Genomic DNA, 21,020 nt, shown 5'->3' with positions numbered 1-21,020 from the left:
ATTGCCATGGAACAATGCTGGCAGTTTGCAGTGAATCTCACTATGGAAGCCATTATTACGCTTTGAACTAGGCACTCTACGTAGGCCGTAGACCGCTCTCATAGAAATGCAGTGGGCCTATATGGTTTAGTATCAAATATATAGTAATATTGATCTATTGATGTGGCTTTCGCTCTATTGAACAGTAGCTTTTTGATTTTCAAATATGAAAGATTTTTCTATTTGCAGGTATATTTGGTCACACAGCCTACGCTCAGAATGATCACAAATAGGCATCTATAATATGGCAATTGAAATTAAAATAAAAAGGAAACATAATACTAGAATAATATAGAACGATTACAGTAGAGATTGTAAATTTGAATCACTAACTGAAATTGGAAAAAATCTTATACGGTTCCTCCTACTCTGTCTAAGAAGAGTCAATTTTAAAGAAGATTTTTTCAACAATTGTAGACAATATGGTTGTTGAGAAACAATGGTTTTACAGTCAGTTGAACTTTATTAACAAAGTGGAATTGACAACAGTAGATATTATTAAAATATTTGCGTATAGAATCACCTGATACGCAAAACAAGTTCACGATTAAATTTCAGGGTAGGCTTAATAGAAAGAGTTCACGATTAAAAGAGTAGGCTTAATATACAGAGTATAGTATAATCATAGCATGAAGATGGAGCATGATATAACTAAGAGATTCAGCAATGAAGAAGGTGAGGGCTATAGGTCAATCTGGATATAAACTAGACCACAGTTTTCAGGTACGAAAAACCCCAAGACAGATTTAGCCTTCTACAGTGAGATTCATTGCAATCTGACAGCTTTGTATGAATGGGATGAATATTGGTGTTGTTTATGAGGAACACTGACTGTTCCAAAAGGGAATCTCATAATAGAAAACTAATAAATATGGCTCAATAGTGATGTTCACTTCAAACTGTCAGCATCTCTTATCAGTAATATCAAAATGATCCCTATCCAAACAATACTGACACTTCAAATATCGAATCCGACCACTACATTCTCAGAATTCATAAGTAACCGCAATGAAAAAACGCGCAAGCAACAAGTTATCAGAAAGCTATAGAAAACAGATTATAGCTACAGAATATAGATTGGAGGAGGCGTGCAACAAATGGAAAATCGTCTTGGAGAAATTGGACTGAGAATTGAGAAATTGCTAGCTGCAATCATGAATCTCATGTATTACAATTTTATATCATAGAAGTCTATTATCAATAGATTGCACGTTTTGAATGAGATTTAGAATAGCAATTTCCAAATTTAGAATAGAAATTTACAAATTTACTATCATAATAACCAAATAAACAATCATGGAATTCAGCCTATCTATTTGACGTTAGAAGTTAATGGACTATTATTAACAAGTAGGTGTTAGTGTTATGCTCCACAAGGGTATGTGAAAAGCACAAATAGATAGATTAGTTTAATAGTTCAATGCTGATATTAAAAGGATTAACATCTGTAATAATTAGCAATGGAAAAATTATTTGATTGGGTTCTGTAACAAACTTTGTATCAAAATTAAATAAATTTGTTCAAATTAAAAGACAATTCCTTCCTTTATAAAAATAGTATTGAAGAATATATAGATAGAAGAAGAAGATAGAATAGAAGCCTTTGAATATACTATTTCATCTATGACCATCCAAGTAAGGGATCACAAACTGAAAACTTGACAAACTGGAAACTTGTCAAACTGGAAATATTGATGTATTGTAAACTAGAAGACATTAAAAATTGACGAATCGTAAACTTGACAAACTAAAACTTGACGTTCTGAAAATAGATCTATAATCATCCTCGATAAATTAAGAATCTTTGTGCAAAATCTCATGTTAATCCGTTCACTAGTTCAGACGTGACGATGCGTCAAACAGGTACCTATTTCGTATCGCGTACAGCGTACATGTTTCAGCCAATTCCTTCCTTTATAATAATCTATATAGATAGATGACACAACACCTAAAAGTAAACAACAATTGATATAGCATTAACAACACAAAAGCTTCTCAATAAACCAATGCTGATAGTTTCAAGTAAATGGATGTTATTATTCATTTATTTTATTTATTTCGATAGGGTTACTTTATAGCTTCATTATTATAATAGAATCTCGCTAGTGCACGCTGTATTTGTTTATTTTCTCCGATGACACGTGCGGTTTCGGGTATTTGATCCCATTATCAAGTGCAAACATCTTCAAAACCGTTTTCTCAGAATCTTGAATCTTTTACTATACACCTTGATATCGAACCATGACTTTATGGCCTGCTTGCTTCCATGACAGCTGCCATAAATTGCCAACTTGTGGCTGCAGCCATGTTGATCTTAGGTCACCAATTTATTTTGTGAAGCATATTTATCAAACACATCTATCTGACGGCTTCAGAACGGTCTTCACTACATCAATAGAAAGAGATTCCGCCCTTCCACATTTTTAGGCTTGCTCTTTTCTTGGTTATATTTCTTTTATTTCTCCAAAGTTCTTTATTTTTTCTTTACTATTCTCTCTTATCCTTATTTTCTATTCACTTTCTCTAGTATTCTTTTTATTTCTTTCTTGCTGTTCCCTGTTCTTGCTTATCTTTCTTTCTATTCTTAATTTTCCATTTTTTATTATTTTCAACATTCTTGCTCCTCTTTTTTCTATCCTCTCTTGTCTCTTAATATTACTATTTCTATTGCTCGTTTACAATTCTGGATTCTCATTTATGCATTTAATAATTTTTCTATGATTTTTTTGTCATTTTTATCATTATTCTATTTATTTATTTCTTCGCCAAATGTTCTCTTTCTTTTCTTTCTGAACTACCCTTTCCTCGACTGTATTCTCCTTCATATTCTGAAGTAAACCTCTTTCGTAAATATGTCACTACTTTTCATTCAACCCAACTTTGACTAAAGTGAATTTTACTATACAGTACTACATACAAGCTCTACAGAGAATCAATTACAGTATGTAGGTACCTACTCAAATATCATTATTATATTCTCAGTAGTTCGAAAATAGCTTGGAAGCGACCTGGTCCTAACATGGATCGTCACTTACGCTCATTGGTCAGCCATTATCAAGTACCATTTGTACGTAGACGTCGACTTCATCTCAAGTACAAGGTACTTTCATAAGGTGCTGCCACAAGTACAAGGTAAGCCTACATACGATGTTTGGCTACATCTTATGTTCAAATGACCTACCTCAACATACAAAGTTATTGACATGGATATTATTGGAGACGTTAATTAATTAGTTGATAGAAACAGTCTTCTAAGTCAACATCAACATCACAACATGCTGATCAAGTAATTGATACCCGAGTTGATTTCTACATGCTGTCAAATCTCTGTTTCTTTTTCTTCTTCCTCTCCCCTCCATCTCCTTTCTAGGAACTACCACTCACACATTACACATTGTTTAGTACTAAGTAGGCCTATTGATTCTGATAAATTATATAAAATATCGTTCTCAATTATTATAATCATACTATAGCAGGTAACCCGTGCTCCGCAAGGGTCAATTTTAAAACTTGACAAACTGAAAACTTGACATAATGAAATTTTGAAGAAATGAAAGTATGCCTATAATCATCCCCGTTTAATTGAGAATCTATTCATGCAGAATTTCAAGTTGATCAGTCCAGTAGTTCAGACGTTATGATACGTCAAACATAATTGTCCTATCCCGTACGTGTGTATAAGCCACTTCTTTCCTCTATTATAGTAAAGATTAAAAATTATAATATAACATTTATATTTCCACATTACATTCTAATCTCTGATTTGAAAATTACGTTTTTCGCTGAGGGAGATGCCTACATGAGCTCTAGGCTTGTGCGTGGGTAATGAGACGGATAGTGATGTGACCTGAGTGGACCAACCAATTTATGTGGTTCTGAACCACCGGTAGCCTACTCTGAGCATTATTTGAATGAATAAGCCATATTCGAATAAATCTCATTTCTTCTAGAATTTTGGATATTGGGTTACAAAATAGTTATAACTTATTTTTTATATTATATTAGTCAAAGAAGAATATTAAGATCATATTGAAAATTTCTGTGGATGAAACACATTATACAATATCATAATATTACAGTGCCAAAATTCACAGTACATTTCTGTCTTTGATTAGAAATAAACTTAGTGCCATATTCGAATAAGTTTGTCAGCATATGGGAAGCATTGATGTTATTTATAATGAATGCTGACATTTCAAATTGAAACTGACTATACTTGCATTTTGGATATTAGGTCACAAAACCGACATAACTTATATCACAGTCAGAAAGGAATTATTCAGTTCAGAAACGCGTCAGCTCATCATTGCGGATTGAGATGCAATCACCCAATAATCATCCCAACAAATCTGTCTTAATTACTTCCGCATCTAGCTTTGATCTCATTCAAATCCAATTAATATTTTTATTACTAACATCGAAATATTGAGCTGGTAATGTTTCTCTGTATGCATTACACACGCCCCAAATACAGTGCAGCTTGTTGCTACATATATTACAGCACAATATTCAAATTTGTCGTCGAAATCTCGCCAGTTTGTAAGAGAATGTATTTGAAGAATATCAAATCCTAAAATACGATTTGACTTTAGATGTATGAGTTTGTAGATTCCTCTTGGAATGCAGTTTACTCTTAGTAGGGTTTCACACCAAAGCTGGGCCGAGCCGAGCCGAGCGGAATCCGCGTGCGCGCTAACTATGCAGGATTTAGTCGGGAGCATTCAAATCAACGCCGGAACCGAACCGAGCAGATTTGTTCGGTCAGTTTAGTTTAGTTCGATCTTCCCACGTAGTGAGTTGCGCAGTATTTTGTATTTTTTGTATTACTGAGCGAATCGGCAGTGCGAACGCAGGCAGAATCCGCCCGGCTCGGCTCGGCCCAGCTTTGGTGTGAAATCAGCCTTGAGAAATGGCCTACTTTACTCCTTTACTCATTATTAAGGTCCTATAATATTGATGAAACATGAAAGCCCCATTATACAGGTGAATGTTACACTCCCCGATTATATATTATATTTAAAAAACGTGTTATCGGATGGGCACGTTAAAATGTCGGTCCCGGCTAAAGTATGACAGTCGTAAGGCCCATTGACGGCTAAAATTGTATATTCAGGCGAGGTGGGACCTTCCCGCAAGGGACTCCCCATCAACAAAAGGCATACGAATTTACTTTGTAAAAAAACAAATCTCATCAAGATTGCAGCTATTGTTAATTACTATTCAAACATTTTCATGAAACTGTTGAATATGATGATTTCAAGTAAAGATTGTAAAAGATTATGCCTCAATAAGATAGATTTTTCTTAACTATCTGAACATGAGCCATTATTTCCATAGAGTCATAATCAAGTTCAACATTATTCCATAAATTTTCACACATTCAAAACGAGTGTAAGGAATACACAGTGCTGAAACAATGAATGATTATTATTGGAGACTAATGCCTCATAGCCTACCGGTGCACTTCGATTAACTGTTTAATGAGCTCTTGGGATGAATTTCAAATTACACAGCGAACCCAATTTCAGGTGCAGATTTTGAAAGCGATTATTATGCACAAATTTGGCGATTTGGGCAATTCTATTTGAGTGATTTGAATAAAGCGATTGTCGGCTGGACAAGCATTCGGTTGGAAAGATAATAATTATTAGAGAGTTATTGTCAAAATTGTGACAGGTAGCAATCTAATGTGAGATGATATTGGGCTTGAAACAATGAGCTACATTGCTCTCAAGAATAGTAAATTTTATTAATACTTTTACTGATGAGTTTATTCAACATTCTTTTTGCCAACACATTTTATTTATTGATTAACATCATTAACAAAAATTACAACATATAGCGCCGGTTTCACAACAGCCGGTTAAATTACAACCGTGATTAACTCCACGAAAACCAAACAGAGAAGCCGTCCTTTCAAAAACGTCTTCTCTGATTGGTTCTCGTGAAATTAATCACGGCTGAAATTTAACCGACTGTTGTGCAACCGGGCCATAGAGGCTTACAGCATTATGTCAAAACAAGCCTCATTGAAAATTGATTGATCTGTTACACATACAGAACTAAATTAAATTTTACTATTTCTGTCTTCGCTATGAGCAAGTAGGTGGAGGGGATTTTTAAAATGTTGGAAACTTTCGAAGCGGAGATTTTGTTCCAAAAACAAAGTTATTTTTAGGCTATTTAATACAGACAAGAATATGGCATCTGCATTGAACGTTTCTAATATTGTATTATAATGTTTTTGTTTCTGAGAGTGATACCGATATGAGACTTGTGCGTGAGAGATGAGGCGGATGATGATGAGAGATTGGTGAACCTACAGTTTTAGATGGGTTCCAGACGATTTTTCAACTCATGAATCATTTTCAGAAGAGTTGACTCAAGTGACCACCCTTCCAATGGGAATGGTATGATTCTCAGCTTATCTAAGCAACAGCTTATCAGCGCAGAACACTCAGTCAACCCGCTTCTCTTCAGATTCCCTTAAAATTAACCTTATATTAATTGCTTGATAAAACAATTATTGTAATAGTAATTGCTGCTTCACTTCACTTCAAGCAGAATCCTTCGTTTTGTATGATTTAATCATGGAGCTGTGAAAAACCTCTATTAAATGAATAGTTTTTCATTAATTACCTACTTTAAACCTCGATAAGCAAACTTCTCCATCAGGAATACCGCCATAAAACATTGTTTCCTGATTATATTGGTTATCCTTATCCTAGAATTATGACTGAGCCTTCTGAGTAATTATGAAATTTTTTTGAGGATTATGAGTAAACCTTTATTAGAAGGATAGTGGTACAGTAATCACGCCGATTAGGTAATACTCGATAACTCAACCTCTTCCACACGATTATCTCAAAAAGACGATTTTTTGTTTATGATCTTTTGAAATTAGTCTCAGGTAGCCTACGACCGTGCAACTAGCCTAGCTATGTAAACACAATCGATCCATCCAGAATTGTTAATATCAGACGGACTACCCAATTTCAGTTGGAAGGCAATTAATGTGAATGTGATATATGAGGCAAGTTTATACAATACCTAACTCACGCCTCACGTTTTCCTCATCCTTCTACTCCTCCACCTCACACTCCTCCTACTTCTACTATTCCTCCTCCTCCTCCTTTTTCTTCTTCTTCTCTCACTTCTTCTTCTTCTCCTCCTCCTCTTACTTCTTCTTCTTTCTCTTCTTTTTTCTCCTTCTTCTCTCTCTCTTCTTCTTCTTCTTCTACTTCTTCTTTTTCTTCTCCTTCTTCGTCTCTCTCTACTCTTCTTCTCTCTCTACTCCTCCTCCTCATCCTTCTCCTTCTTCTTCTCCTCCTCATCCTTTTCATCCTTCTCCTCCTCCAACTCTACCTTCTCCTGCTCAGCCTCAAACTTCATCTCCTCTTCTTCCTACTACTCTTCCAACACCACCATCTTCACTTTCTCTTCCTCCTCCTCTTCCACCACCTCCTTCTCCACCAACTCTATCATCACCTCCTCCTCTTCATCCTTCTCTACTACCACCTCCTCCTCCTTCTCCTTCTCTACCACCATCGCTTCCTCCTACCCTCCTCCTTGTCCTACACCTTGCAACCCCACACCCCACGTCAGATAACACTGAGTGAATCAGTTAACGAAGAAATGTGCAGATCTGTTACTGCAACCTCTCCCCCCCCCCTCGATGGTGAACGGCGATTTGTTATCCAGGGCAGAGGGCAGATCTTGTCTTGTTTGACTGGCAGCCCTGTTATTACCTGCCAGCATACGCTATGTTTATATTACCGTTTTATCGGTATTGAAGACACTGGCGGTGAAAAAAGTACACAAGTTATTGGATTATTAGGCTTACTTGATAATGTGGATATTAGACATTGCAAAAATGACGATATGCAAACATATTTCACGTGATCAATTCAAATAAACATAATAGTTGTTGTTATTACATTCTAAATTGATTGTTATCGTATTCTATTCTAGCAGGTAACCCGTGATCCACAAGGGTCTAATTTGAAACTTAACAAATGAAAACTTGTCCTACTAAAATCTTTAAGAATTTAAAATAGGCCTATAATCATCCCCGTTCAATTGAGAATCTATATGCAAAATTTTAAGTTAATCAGTCCTGTAGTTTAAACGTGATGATGCGTCATTCGTGAATTTCCTATCCCTATAAACCAATTCTTCCCTTCATCATATTATAGAAGTTGCATATGTTTTAAACATTGTATTATATTTCTTACATAAAAATCTGGTGTGGTACACTCACACAACTTTCCTTGCTCATTGAACTGTAAGCCTCATTCTTAAACGAGAATAACATAATGACGATTGGCGGCAAAATATTTGCAACTACGATCAGACTACTGTATATGTGTATAATTGTTTTCAGAGTACTTTTTCCTTTGTGTAAATTTTGAAATTCGATGATTTTTTCAAAAGTCGTCAAAACAGCTGTTCCACCTACACATGAAATATCTCGACTATGACTGTGTTCTTTTTATAAACTGCTCTCCCTACCTACCTCATGCACGAGGAGGTTAAAAAGTCCATTTCTCAAGGATGGGGTGGACCCCCCATTAGTTTCCCAGGGAAAAGACTCATGCCAGTTGATAAAGCCTATAAATAACTATACAGGATATGAATTTGAAAAAAATCGGTCAAGTCATTTTTGAGAAAATCGTGAAAACATGGATTTTTAGTAATTATCTGCCATTTTTCTCAAGAATATTACGGAGCTCCTGCAATTTTCTCAGAAATGAGACTCATGTCATTTGATAGGGCTTTCGAATCTATGGCATAAATTTGAAGAAAATCGGTGAAGCCGTTTTCGAGAAAAACGTGAAAAACATGGTTTTTTAGTAATTATCCGCCATTTTTTCCGTCATCTTGAATTGAATTTTATTGAATTTCTTATTGTCGGATCCTCATGGTATAAGGACCTCAAGTTTAAAATTTCAAGTCAATCGGTTAATTAGGAATGGAGTTATCGTGTTCACAGACATACATACATACACACACACATACACACATATACACACACAGACCAACACCCAAAAATCATGTTTTTGGACTCAGGGGACCTTGAAATGTATAGAAAACTTGAAATTAGGGTACCTTAATTTTTTTTGGAAAGCAATACTTTCCTTACCTACCTGGTAATAGGGCAAGGAAAGTAAAAAGAGTGAACAGCTCGTATCTGCCCAAAGAACTTTTATTAGCGGATAAATTCTTCCTAATTTAAAAAGTAAACGTGTGAAATAAATTTGGCAGGATCATTACCGGTATTCAATCTAGTAGAAAAATACCATATTATTATTAGCCGTACTTCTTGCAAAGTGGATACGGATTAATATTATTGCACTCGATTTTGGTGATGCTTATCTTGTTTGCCTTCTAGATTTCATTTGTTGGTAAATTCACATTCGCTTCTTAGCAATATCTTGTTTGAGTCTTGGCGATTTTGCCTATGGAAGAAATTTTTCAAACATTATTTCTCGCTCTAAAGTCATCATAACTGATAATCATCTTTGGTAATTTTAGCCAGAAATTGTACTTTCTCAACATTCTCTATCCATTCCTTTACTGGCTAGAGAAGCTATATATATTGAGAACATTATCTTTGCGATTCAAAGAGATCTAAGGCTTTCAAATTTTGTCATGACTATTATTTTTCACATATTCCAACATCGCAGTCCATAATTGATTAAAAAAATTCAATAACTTTTTGTTTCTTTCAATTCAAAGAAGGAGCTTGGTAAAGCAACTATGGAAATCGATAGCTTACAACGATTTTCAGAATTATTCAAGTTTCATTCAACAGATGAATATTAATCCTTCTCCTTCTACAGGAGTATTAACTGAATCTGCTTTAATTAATAAGACATGTTCTTCATCCCCAATCGCTTTTGATTTATACAAATTGAGTCAAAGAACATTAGCCTCTTTCTGAACAGGAGGACCATGCTCTTATTGAGAAACTCACAAATAGTCATAAATGGAACCATAACATGCATAGCAATCAAGGAATTAGAAGTGATCTAGATTTTTATGATACAGTATTTGATTGACACACATGTAATCAATTAAGGTTGGATTACTGAATGATACTGACTAGGTTTCAATGAAAAAGCTTAGTCCAATTAATGGAAGCTTAGTGTGGGTGGAATAAAAACCAATGAAAAAGTAAATTATTACAATCTTTGAAAAGCAGATATAGACTATTGAAGTGACTAATAGATTTTATCAGATACACTTTAAGGTAAAATGTTTAAAAATATGAAAATAATTGCTGCAACATTGTAGCTCTATTAGTCTGAGAAATCATGGATTAAATTTGTAGCCCTTTACCTGAGCTTATCTAACTAGGTCACAGGATTCTTTTACTGAGGTTAAAGCTCACACAAGCGCTAATGGAAGGCATTATGATGAAATTTGAATTGGCTCCACTTTTAGGTGAGTTCCGAACAACCGAGAAATGACTGTTGGGTAGTGTTACCTAACACGAACACTGTTGTAGTGTTAGCAATCACCCCTCCAACGGGAGTACCGAATCTAGGTACTACTATATATCACCTTCCTGTGGTTGGAGGTTAAAAATATCAATCAAATCAAATTATTTATTCACTCGAAATTATACAAAACATTCACAAAAAACAGAACGACAAGCTGCAAGTGAACAAGATACTACTTACAAAAAATACAGTAAGTTAATGGAAATTGTTCGCGAATACGAGTCCGATACAAAGTGTTATAAATAAGACTATATAGTTTAAATTATCATTCAATATGGATGAATAATATATAGTAGGTGTGGATGTAATAGATTAATCTTCACTGTTCACAAAGTTTAACACAAAAAGATTGAGCTGACAAATTGAGCCTAACTTCCGGATCAAAACAATCAATACCAATGCTTTGCAATGAATCCATCAAAAATCAACAGTCAACATCCATCATTTTCAACCGAATCCGCCTCATACATTGTCTACGGTGAGGTTCACGTTGAACTGTCAGCATTTATTGAATGAGAAGCACTAATGCTATTAACAAGGAATGCTGACAGTTGAAAGTGTGTTTCACTATACACGTGACTTCACCTGTTTGTGTTAATATGGGAGACGAGATCAATCATCATTCGTGCTGATAAATTGTTGGGAATCGGTATTGCTTTTTTTGGAAATTGAAATAGTATCTTTTGTGTTTTGTGTGTCAGGTCTTGTGGGAGGAAGCAGTAGCAGCAATTTCCAGTACCAACCTTGGCAGGACTACGCTACAGCACCCGAATATGTGTCGCAAATACAGATGAAACGAGCGGTGAGTTGGCAAAACTGATAATAGAAGATATTGTTCTCGTCATTGTGGATAACCTTTTCTTGAAATTTACTAATCATGTTCTGTAAGGCTAGTTACACACACATAGATTTTTGGACGTACAATTTTTTGCCGTATTTATAAATTCTATTAAACAGATGATGTCAGCAGATGATATTTGTCAAGTTCCGTTTAATCTGATAAAATTCATAAGGACGGCAAAAAATCGTACGTCCAAAAATCTATGTGTGTGTAACAGGTAGCTGGTAGGATACTGGTGGGGTACTACTGTGCTAGCTATTGTGGTGAAATTCAGTCCAAACTGCCAGCATTTTTTTAATGACAAGCGCTGGCGTTATTTTTAAGGTATATGCTTACCTACTGTTTGAAATGGAGTGAATCTAACAATAATGGTACCGTTTGAAGTTAGTGATCTAACGTGAATCTTATTGATTGGACTTTTTACTTAAAATATTGTCCCTAATTAATGTATAAATAAATAATAATTTAGTTGTTTTTAAGCACAATAATAATTTCAAATTGGTATTGAATGAATGTGATCTCCTCCTCCATCTAATTCTACTTCTGTTCTTCTTCTTTTCGATATTCATTCTTTTTCTTCTTCTTTGCGCCTCCTCCACTTCCACCTGAGCTTCTTATTCCTACTCCACTTTCTCCTCCATCTACTCCAATTCCTCTTCCTCCTCCTTCTCGTCCTGCAACCAGATTCTTCTCATATCCTGCTTCTTTCTTCTTCTTCTATTCAAAACATTCTCATCTTTCTTATTTTCCGGTACCTTTTTGTTTATACCATATTATTTCTACTTCTATCCTCTTTCTCCTCTCATTACTTTAGTGTTCCTCTCTTCTTCTTTTTCTCCTGTCTTTTTCTTCTTCTTTTCTATCATCATAATCATCATCATCATCATCATCTTCTTCTTCTTTTTCTTCTTCTTCTTCTTCTCCGTTCCTTCTCCCTTTTCTTCTTCTTTTTCTTCATCTTTTTATTTAGCAATCTAGTTGCAAAGTTTCAGTGAGATTATCATGTAGTTTTTAATTACTCTTAGTAACAGCTCCAGAGTTATCAGAAGGAACTCTACAGTTAGTAATACTGTAGCATAACTCTCAATAGCCTACTGTAGTTACATTTCGAACAGCTTCGATTGCATGCATGTGTGGGGAAACTTAAATAGAGAAGTGAAGTCTACTACAGCACAACATAAGCCGCCATTGCTGAAGGCTGCTGCTGAAGGCTGCTGCAACAGTCTGTTGATGGGATTATAGTGAGATTATACACTTTCAACTGTCAGCATGTCATTTAGTGAATGCTTCCCATTCAGCAGATGCTGACAGTTTAAAGTGAATCGATTGGAATGTGTGCCATGGGGCCGATGGGCGATTGCTCCAACCCCAGTTAGCATTGTGTCACGTTCGCTATAAGTACTCGGCCAAATTTGCATGTCACATTATAGTGTAGAGTAGGATGATACACTAGTAGTTCTGTGAACAGTAGACCTCACGCAGTATTCTCATCCACAAATACCTGATTGAAACTATATAGACCTTATGGAAATACAGCAATAGACTGGCTTCTCCACACATCTGTGTAATCACTTGTTAGCTGATTTATGATGAATAATTCCATAGTCTGATTTTTACTCTTATATTGGCGTATGAAGGTGGCTCCTTTTTCCTTTTATATTATCCTTGAAATGCAAAATTTCCAAAAACCTCGTATATACGTCGACGCGCAATTAAAAAAGGAACATACCTGTCAAATTCCATGAAAATCTATTACCGCGTTTCGCCGTAAATGCGCAACATAAAAACATTTAAACATTAAGAGAAATGCCAAACCGTCGACTTGAATCTTAGACCTCACTTCGTTCGGTCAAATATATGCCAAGGAATGGCAATCAAATTACCCATGATTATGTTCTAGAGGTAGGCTAGAAATAAAGAAAAGCAGTAGAGTAAATAGAAGATGAAATAAATAAAATAGATTAGATAAATAAAATAAAATAAGTGAAGTAAATGGAAGAAGTAAAGTAAAATACGATAAGTAGAGTCATTGAAAGGGGTTCTAATTTATCGTGCGCTAAAAAGTCTGTAAAGTGTTGAACTAAACTCCAAAAAAATCCACATGTCTTATTGCAATAATCAACTATATTACTAACAATGACCACGCAACTAGTCAAAGTGGCCATATAATTTCCAAAACTGTAGAATGAATGAAAAACGGAATTTATGATGGAAATAGATTATTTATTTATTATTTATCTTGATTGAACTTATTGTTTTAAGCACAACCAACTAAACTAAAATGCAATGCAACTAAAACCAACCAACTCAGAGAATGCAATACAACTCATTCTAACTCACTCAATACAAGACACATGTCAACGCAAATCAACTCACTAAAATAGACCAATAGAAGTCCAAAAGCAGAGAACTGAACTAATCATGAACTAACCGATGAGAGAGCGGATATTTTCTAGTTTTCAAGTCAGCCTATAGTATAAATAAAAATATAAATCTCAGTACCCTTTCAAATTATTTTGTCACAAGATGTTTTGGACATTAAAGCCATTTTCAAGTCAAAGCTATTTTAAATGGCTTCAATGTCCGAAATTAAAAATGATAACAAAATAATTTTAAAGGGTACTGAGATTTATATTATTTTTTATTCATATTAAAAGTAGCCCTAAAGAAGAAAGACAGCCTATAGTAGTTCAGAAATAGAAACATCAGAAGCTAACCACAAGATAGCATACTGGAGTAGGCTTAGGGTGAGTTTCACCAAATTCACGTTAACGCTTCGTTTAGTAATCTCCAATTAATTCTAACTGTTGACTTTAACAAAAGATTAAGAAATTTGATTTCACCAACGACAACTAATGCTACGTTACTAAACGAGAGATTAGAGTGGATCGTTTAAAAATCAGTCAATATTACAATATTAGTAGAGAATTAGATGATTGAATAAATCATGAGTTGGCCAATGAGAGAGCAAAGATTGCAGTTTCTCAGCCAATGAGAGTCCAGAAACTCAACCTCAAACAAATCACAAGCTGACCTTACTGGTGAACAGAGATCTTATGGTTTTAAAGTTAGCCAATGGTGCCTAGTTATGGAACCGAAACTTTTACCAATCACGAGCTAGCCAATGAGAGAGCAGAAATTCTGTAGGTGAAAAATCAGTAAATGAGAGTCCAGAAACTGAAACTTCAACCAATCACGAGCTAACTGATAAAAAACAGACAAATTGCAGGTTCAAAAACATCAAATGATAGAACAAAAGCCAAAAATTTATAAAACAAAATTCACAATGAAAGAGCCGAAATTTTTTAGGATAAAATTTAGCTTTTATAGAGATTGAACTTATTGCAATGTGAAAACTCTGAAAGCTACAGAGTTTTCCCATTTCTAATTTTCTGCCTTTAATGTGAAACAATATAGGCAGGGAAGAATCAGGACCGAATCATACGTGTAGGAAAATCAATGCCAATTTATTGTCTCGTCTTTTCTCAAGTAGCAACCTACTATAGTACGATTCACTCAAACTGTCAGCATTGGGCGAATGGAAAGCTTTGATGTTATTCATAACAGCAATACTGACAGATTTATGAGAATTTCACTACAGCATCAGAAATTGGAAGTCGGAATTTTGCATAACGACGACGAGTGAATTCAATAAAGGAGTCATTGAGTTTACTGTAGCAGTTATTGAGTTTTATTGAGTTTATTCCAGAGAGTATAGAATGAAATGTTACACTCTATACTTTCTTATATCCTGTACCAAACTGCTTAAGAGACTTGATATAAATTGCTATGCTAGCATAATTATCTCTCATCCAATTTAGATGTTATAGTGTGAAATTGTAGTTAGTTAGTCTCAACTCTCAGTTTACGAGAACAATCTTGTACTCTATTTTGCATTCAATATTGAAGCTAAAATATGCGGTATATTCAAGCTTGACACAACTTGAAGAGAATTTACATCTATAATCTGAGATCTAGATAACATGAAACTGCTCTACCTACAGTACGATCAACTTACTGTCAGCATTTCTCTTATAAATAACAACAAAACATCCCATACAACCAATTTACAGTTTTTAAAGGTAATCACATTATAGTCGCACATCTTTCTATAAAATGAGCGGTTTTCTGATAGATAAAAAGTCATCATTCATGCATATTGAATCTATTTTGCTAGGGGTGATGCTCACCTAAGCCGAAGACTTTTTCATGCATGTGTAATGTGATGAATTGATAGTGAAACAGGTGTTTTTTTTTCTATTCATAATCACACTAAATATTTCTTTCTTTTCTAATCACACTATAATATATTCATTCAGGGAGCTTTAAAATTAGTGAGCAGACAACAAAGGTTCCAAAATATCCTAGAATTGTTTTCCGTGTTTACTATTTATACATTTCATCATGCCGTGTTTACTATTCATACATTTCATCATGCCAACAAACTATAGAATCCTGAACATTCTTCGATTCGGAGAACTAAAGCGCCAAATCGTCTACTTGAACCAACTTCTGTTATTGATTATTTTCGTCAAGTGCAATAAGTCTCAAAATTACAGATTTGCTGACATGGCATTGTTGAACAAGCCGACTGCACTCGCGTTGAATTCCTTTCTAAACGTTTCTCACGGAGAGAAAGCATTCTCCTTTGTACTGCTCTTCTTTTGTCTCCCAGCTTCGGTCTCCTCTCCCCACTATTCATGCATTTCAATGAGAGTGCACAAGCAGTCCATTGATTACTTACACACATCAGTAATAGTATGCATTCTGCCAATCATCTATATGAATTCCTGATTATGTCTCGCGGAAAATTAAGGTCTCTACCTCTCCCATAGATCGACGATGTTCAAATATTAATTACGTACCTACAAGTTTCAAGTCAAAGCTATTTTAAATGGCTTCAATGTCCGAAATTTAAAAAATGATAACAAAATAATTTTAAAGGGTACTGAGATTTATATTATTTTTTATTCATATTAAAAGTAGCCCTAAAGAAGAAAGACAGCCTATAGTAGTTCAGAAATAGAAACATCAGAAGCTAACCACAAGATAGCATACTGGAGTAGGCTTAGGGTGAGTTTCACCAAATTCACGTTAACGCTTCGTTTAGTAATCTCCAATTAATTCTAACTGTTGACTTTAACAAAAGATTAAGAAATTTGATTTCACCAACGACAACTAATGCTACGTTACTAAACGAGAGATTAGAGTGGAAATATTAGTAGAGAATTAGATGATTGAATAAATCATGAGTTGGCCAATGAGAGAGCAAAGATTGCAGTTTCTCAGCCAATGAGAGTCCAGAAACTCAACCTCAAACAAATCACAAGCTGACCTTACTGGTGAACAGAGATCTTATGGTTTTAAAGTTAGCCAATGGTGCCTAGTTATGGAACCGAAACTTTTACCAATCACGAGCTAGCCAATGAGAGAGCAGAAATTCTGTAGGTGAAAAATCAGTAAATGAGAGTCCAGAAACTGAAACTCAACCAATCACGAGCTAACTGATAAAAAACAGACAAATTGCAGGTTCAAAAACATCAAATGATAGAACAAAAGCCAAAAATTTATAAAACAAAATTCACAATGAAAGAGCCGAAATTTTTTAGGATAAAATTTAGCTTTTATAGAGATTGAACTTATTGCAATGTGAAAACTCTGAAAGCTACAGAGTTTTCCCATTTCTAATTTTCTGCCTTTAATGTGAAACAATATAGGCAGGGCCGAATCATACGTGTAGGAAAATCAATGCCAATTTATTGTCTCGTCTTTTCTCAAGTAGCAACCTACTATAGTACGATTCACTCAAGCTGTCAGCATTGGGCGAATGGAAAGCTTTGATGTTATTCATAACAGCAATACTGACAGATTTATGAGAATTTCACTACAGCATCAGAAATTGGAAGTCGGAATTTTGCATAACGACGACGAGTGAATTCAATAAAGGAGTCATTGAGTTTACTGTAGCAGAAAGCAGTATTTATTGAGTTTATTCCAGAGAGTATAGAATGAAATGTTACACTCTATACTTTCTTATATCCTGTACCAAACTGCTTAAGAGACTTGATATAAATTGCTATGCTAGCATAATTATCTCTCATCCAATTTAGATGTTATAGTGTGAAATTGTAGTTAGTTATTCTCAACTCTCAGTTTACGAGAATAATCTTGTACTCTATTTTGCATTCAATATAGAAGCTAAAATATGCGGTATATTCAAGCTTGACACAACTTGAAGAGAAATTTACATCTATAATCTGAGATCTAGATAACATGAAACTGCTCTACCTACAGTACGATCAACTTACTGTCAGCATTTCTCTTATAAATAACAACAAAACATCCCATACAACCAATTTACAGTTTTTAAAGGTAATCACATTATAGTCGCACATCTTTCTATAAAATGAGCGGTTTTCTGATAGATAAAAAGTCATCATTCATGCATTTTTAATCTATTTTGCTAGGGGTGATGCTCACCTGAGCCGAAGACTTTTTCATGCATGTGTAATGTGATGAATTGATAGTGAAACAGGTGTTTTTTTTTTATTCAAAATCACACTAAATAATTTCTTTCTTTTCTAATCACACTATAATATTCAGGGAACTTTAAAATTAGTGAGCAGACAACAAAGGTTCCAAAATATCCTAGAATTGTTTTCCGTGTTTACTATTTATACATTTCATCATGCCGTGTTTACTATTTATACATTTCATCATGCCAACAAAATATAGAATCCTGAACATTCTTCGATTCGGAGAACTAAAGCGCCAAATCGTCTACTTGAACCAACTTCTGTTATTGATTATTTTCGTCAAGTGCAATAAGTCTCAAAATTACAGATTTGCTGACATGGCATTGTTGAACAAGCCGACTGCACTCGCGTTGAATTCTTTTGTCTCCCAGCTTCGGTCTCCTCTCCCCACTATTCATGCATTTCAATGAGAGTGCACAAGCAGTCCATTGATTACTTACACACATCAGTAATAGTATGCATTCTGCCAATCATCTATATGAATTCCTGATTATGTCTCGAGGAAAATTAAGGTCTCTACCTCTCCCATAGATCGACGATGTTCAAATATTAATTACGTACAAGTTTCAAGGAAATACTCATGCAGGGAATAAATTTATTCCAGAATTGATCGGTCTCAAATGCTGATTAAATCCACAGATCACCACGTAAAAATATCTTGTTTTTGAGAATGTTCTGAATAACGTTCCTCTTTTTTGAGTTTGTAAAGGATGAAAATCAATAAATTTATTAATAATTTATTAAAATCACAATACTCTATCTATAAAAAGATTAATAATTTATTAAAAATGTATTAAAAATTTATTAAAATCACAATATTCTATCTATAAAAAGATTCATGTTCTCACTGACTTTTATAATAACAAAAATCCCACTATAGGTACATAAATGGCTATTTAAATATTTGAGCAAATCTTATAAAATTAAAGGGATGCACTGAGAGAAACAACCCTTGAAGGAAATTGTTCTAGCAAGTCCTGCATTTATAATAAAAGTATTCATTCAGACTTCAAAATTGGAAATATATTCATAAAGTGAGATCTTTCAAGAAATGTTACTATCCATGATATCTATTTGTAGAATAGATTTGGGCTGGGCCTGTTGCTCTCACCCAGACATATCTGTATGAACATTAATCATATTGATAAATGAAATTATCATTATAATATAGCAATTATTGACAATTGGAAATGTGTGATCTTTGATAAATTGATTATAATAATTATTAACAATTGACAATTTATTATGTTTCAGTCAAATTTGGGAAGTCGGGTAAGTAGAGACGATTCAATTTTGTTATTGATTATGAGGAAGTTAAATGTTGAAGTAAATAGTTGAAGTAAAATAATGTTGAAATAAATTGTTATTATGAGATTCACTTTAAAATGTAAGCCTTTTTTGGTTGAGAAGCATAGATTGTTGTATTTTTAATTTTTCATATTTTATTATGGTTTTTACCTATAAAAATATAGCATTCAGTATAGGTTATATCTTTAATTTAATATTTTACAGTCTAACACAGGTCGAATATGGAATAAATTACTATTTGATGTAATCGAAATCTTTTACCAAATATATATTTTTTATTTTATTTATTTATTCAGAATTATACAACGTATAGAAAAGTACCACATATATTATCCTTTTTGACTAGGTAATAAGGCCCATAGGTCCCTATCCTGAAATCCAAAGTGGAATTTGAGTAGACTGCTTGGAAATTTTAAAAGTTTGGAAATAGGCTACTGAATTTTGAAACAAAGAAAAGCCTCTGAGAGCAGGTGGATGCATAACATTGAATGCAATAATCATTCTCTCAACACGCAGAATATATGGAAAAGAGTCAGAAACAATAATTAATCTCAGAAAGATTAATGGAAACGGACCCACAACATTTTTCCATTCCAGTTAAGTGCAGGCAGTTTTTATGCATTGTTCTGATCATCTCATTCTCATCATCAGGAAAAAGAATACTTAGGACTACTCACACTGTTACAGTGTGATTCACTTCCAACTTCCAGCATTGTATAAATGGCAAGGATTGTCATGACAGTTCACAATGGATCTGACTATATTTGCGATGGACTTTATGCTTTTGCGCCTCCTACCTGTATGACGCTTTCCAAGCGTTGAATAATAATTTCTGATTGGAAAACAATCACTAGTGCGGCCCAAAGGGACTAACGACAATACCATTAACAGTTCGCGACTCGAATCCCCAAACCCAACTTCAAACCTGTTTACATTCATGACTGTAAATCTATTAACCTTGCTTTGCATCAAAACTAATCTCTATAGTCTAATAGGTGGACTACTGTAACAGGTTCAAGTGTTGAAAATTTGTATTTTGAATAAAACGAATTGAAATTGTCACGACTATGCATTGATAAACTAGTTCCAGTTGTCACACCATTATAAATCTTTTGTAAACTGAAGCTTGAACATGGATCAGCTTTTGTAATGAAGAAAGGGCGAGAGGAGCATCAGCAACTGGCGTGCCTTGTCTCAGCCAATGGCAGATCTTGATAGGATAACCAACTACCAATCATTTGGCTCTATCAATTTTAGTGTACTAGAGATTAATAATGGTGCTGCAGCCGAAACTATATACTAAAAATGTTTATACATAGTTGTGACAATTGTTTCGAATAATTTTATTCAATATTATCAGGTAACCCGTGTTCCGCAAGGGTCTAATTGAAAACTTGACAAAATGAAAAATCGACGTATTGAAAACTTGAAGAATTGAAAATAGGCCTATAACCATCCTCGGTAAATTAAAGATCTATATGCAAAATTTCAAGTTAATCAGTCCATTAGTTCAGACTTGATGATGCGTCATTCGTAAATTTCCTATCCCGTACGTGTATAAGCCAATTCTTTTTTATTATATTATATATGATTACATCTACCACAAAATCACATTTAAAAAGCAGAAGGTTGAAACTATAATTTTCAAGCGACTATTTACTACCGACTAGCGTTTTCGACTATCAACAATACAGATATTTCAATGTTCAAATCAGTATTACAATGTATGATGTCAAGTTACCTTGAATAAAGATTAGTACTTATTACTGGCATTACACCTTATTAATAAGA

The 21,020-nt window shown here is 34.3% G+C and overlaps 1 protein-coding gene across 3 annotated transcripts in view; it reads left to right on the top strand.

Moving 5' to 3' along the window:
• LOC111048020 overlaps nucleotides 1-21,020 on the top strand; it is a 39,465-nt gene that overhangs the window by 2,455 nt on the left and 15,990 nt on the right. For all 3 annotated transcript variants that reach the window (XM_039432836.1, XM_039432837.1, XM_039432835.1), the window contains exons 2-3: nucleotides 11,246-11,346; nucleotides 19,176-19,193. In XM_039432836.1, coding sequence (XP_039288770.1) covers nucleotides 11,246-11,346; nucleotides 19,176-19,193 — 119 coding nt within the window. The remainder of the gene's footprint in view (nucleotides 1-11,245; nucleotides 11,347-19,175; nucleotides 19,194-21,020) is intronic.

Source organism: Nilaparvata lugens, chromosome 7 (assembly GCF_014356525.2).
Source record: "Nilaparvata lugens isolate BPH chromosome 7, ASM1435652v1, whole genome shotgun sequence".
In the NCBI taxonomy this organism is placed as follows: Eukaryota; Metazoa; Arthropoda; class Insecta; order Hemiptera; family Delphacidae; genus Nilaparvata; species Nilaparvata lugens.
This window is presented reverse-complemented; position numbering and strand designations above follow the sequence as displayed.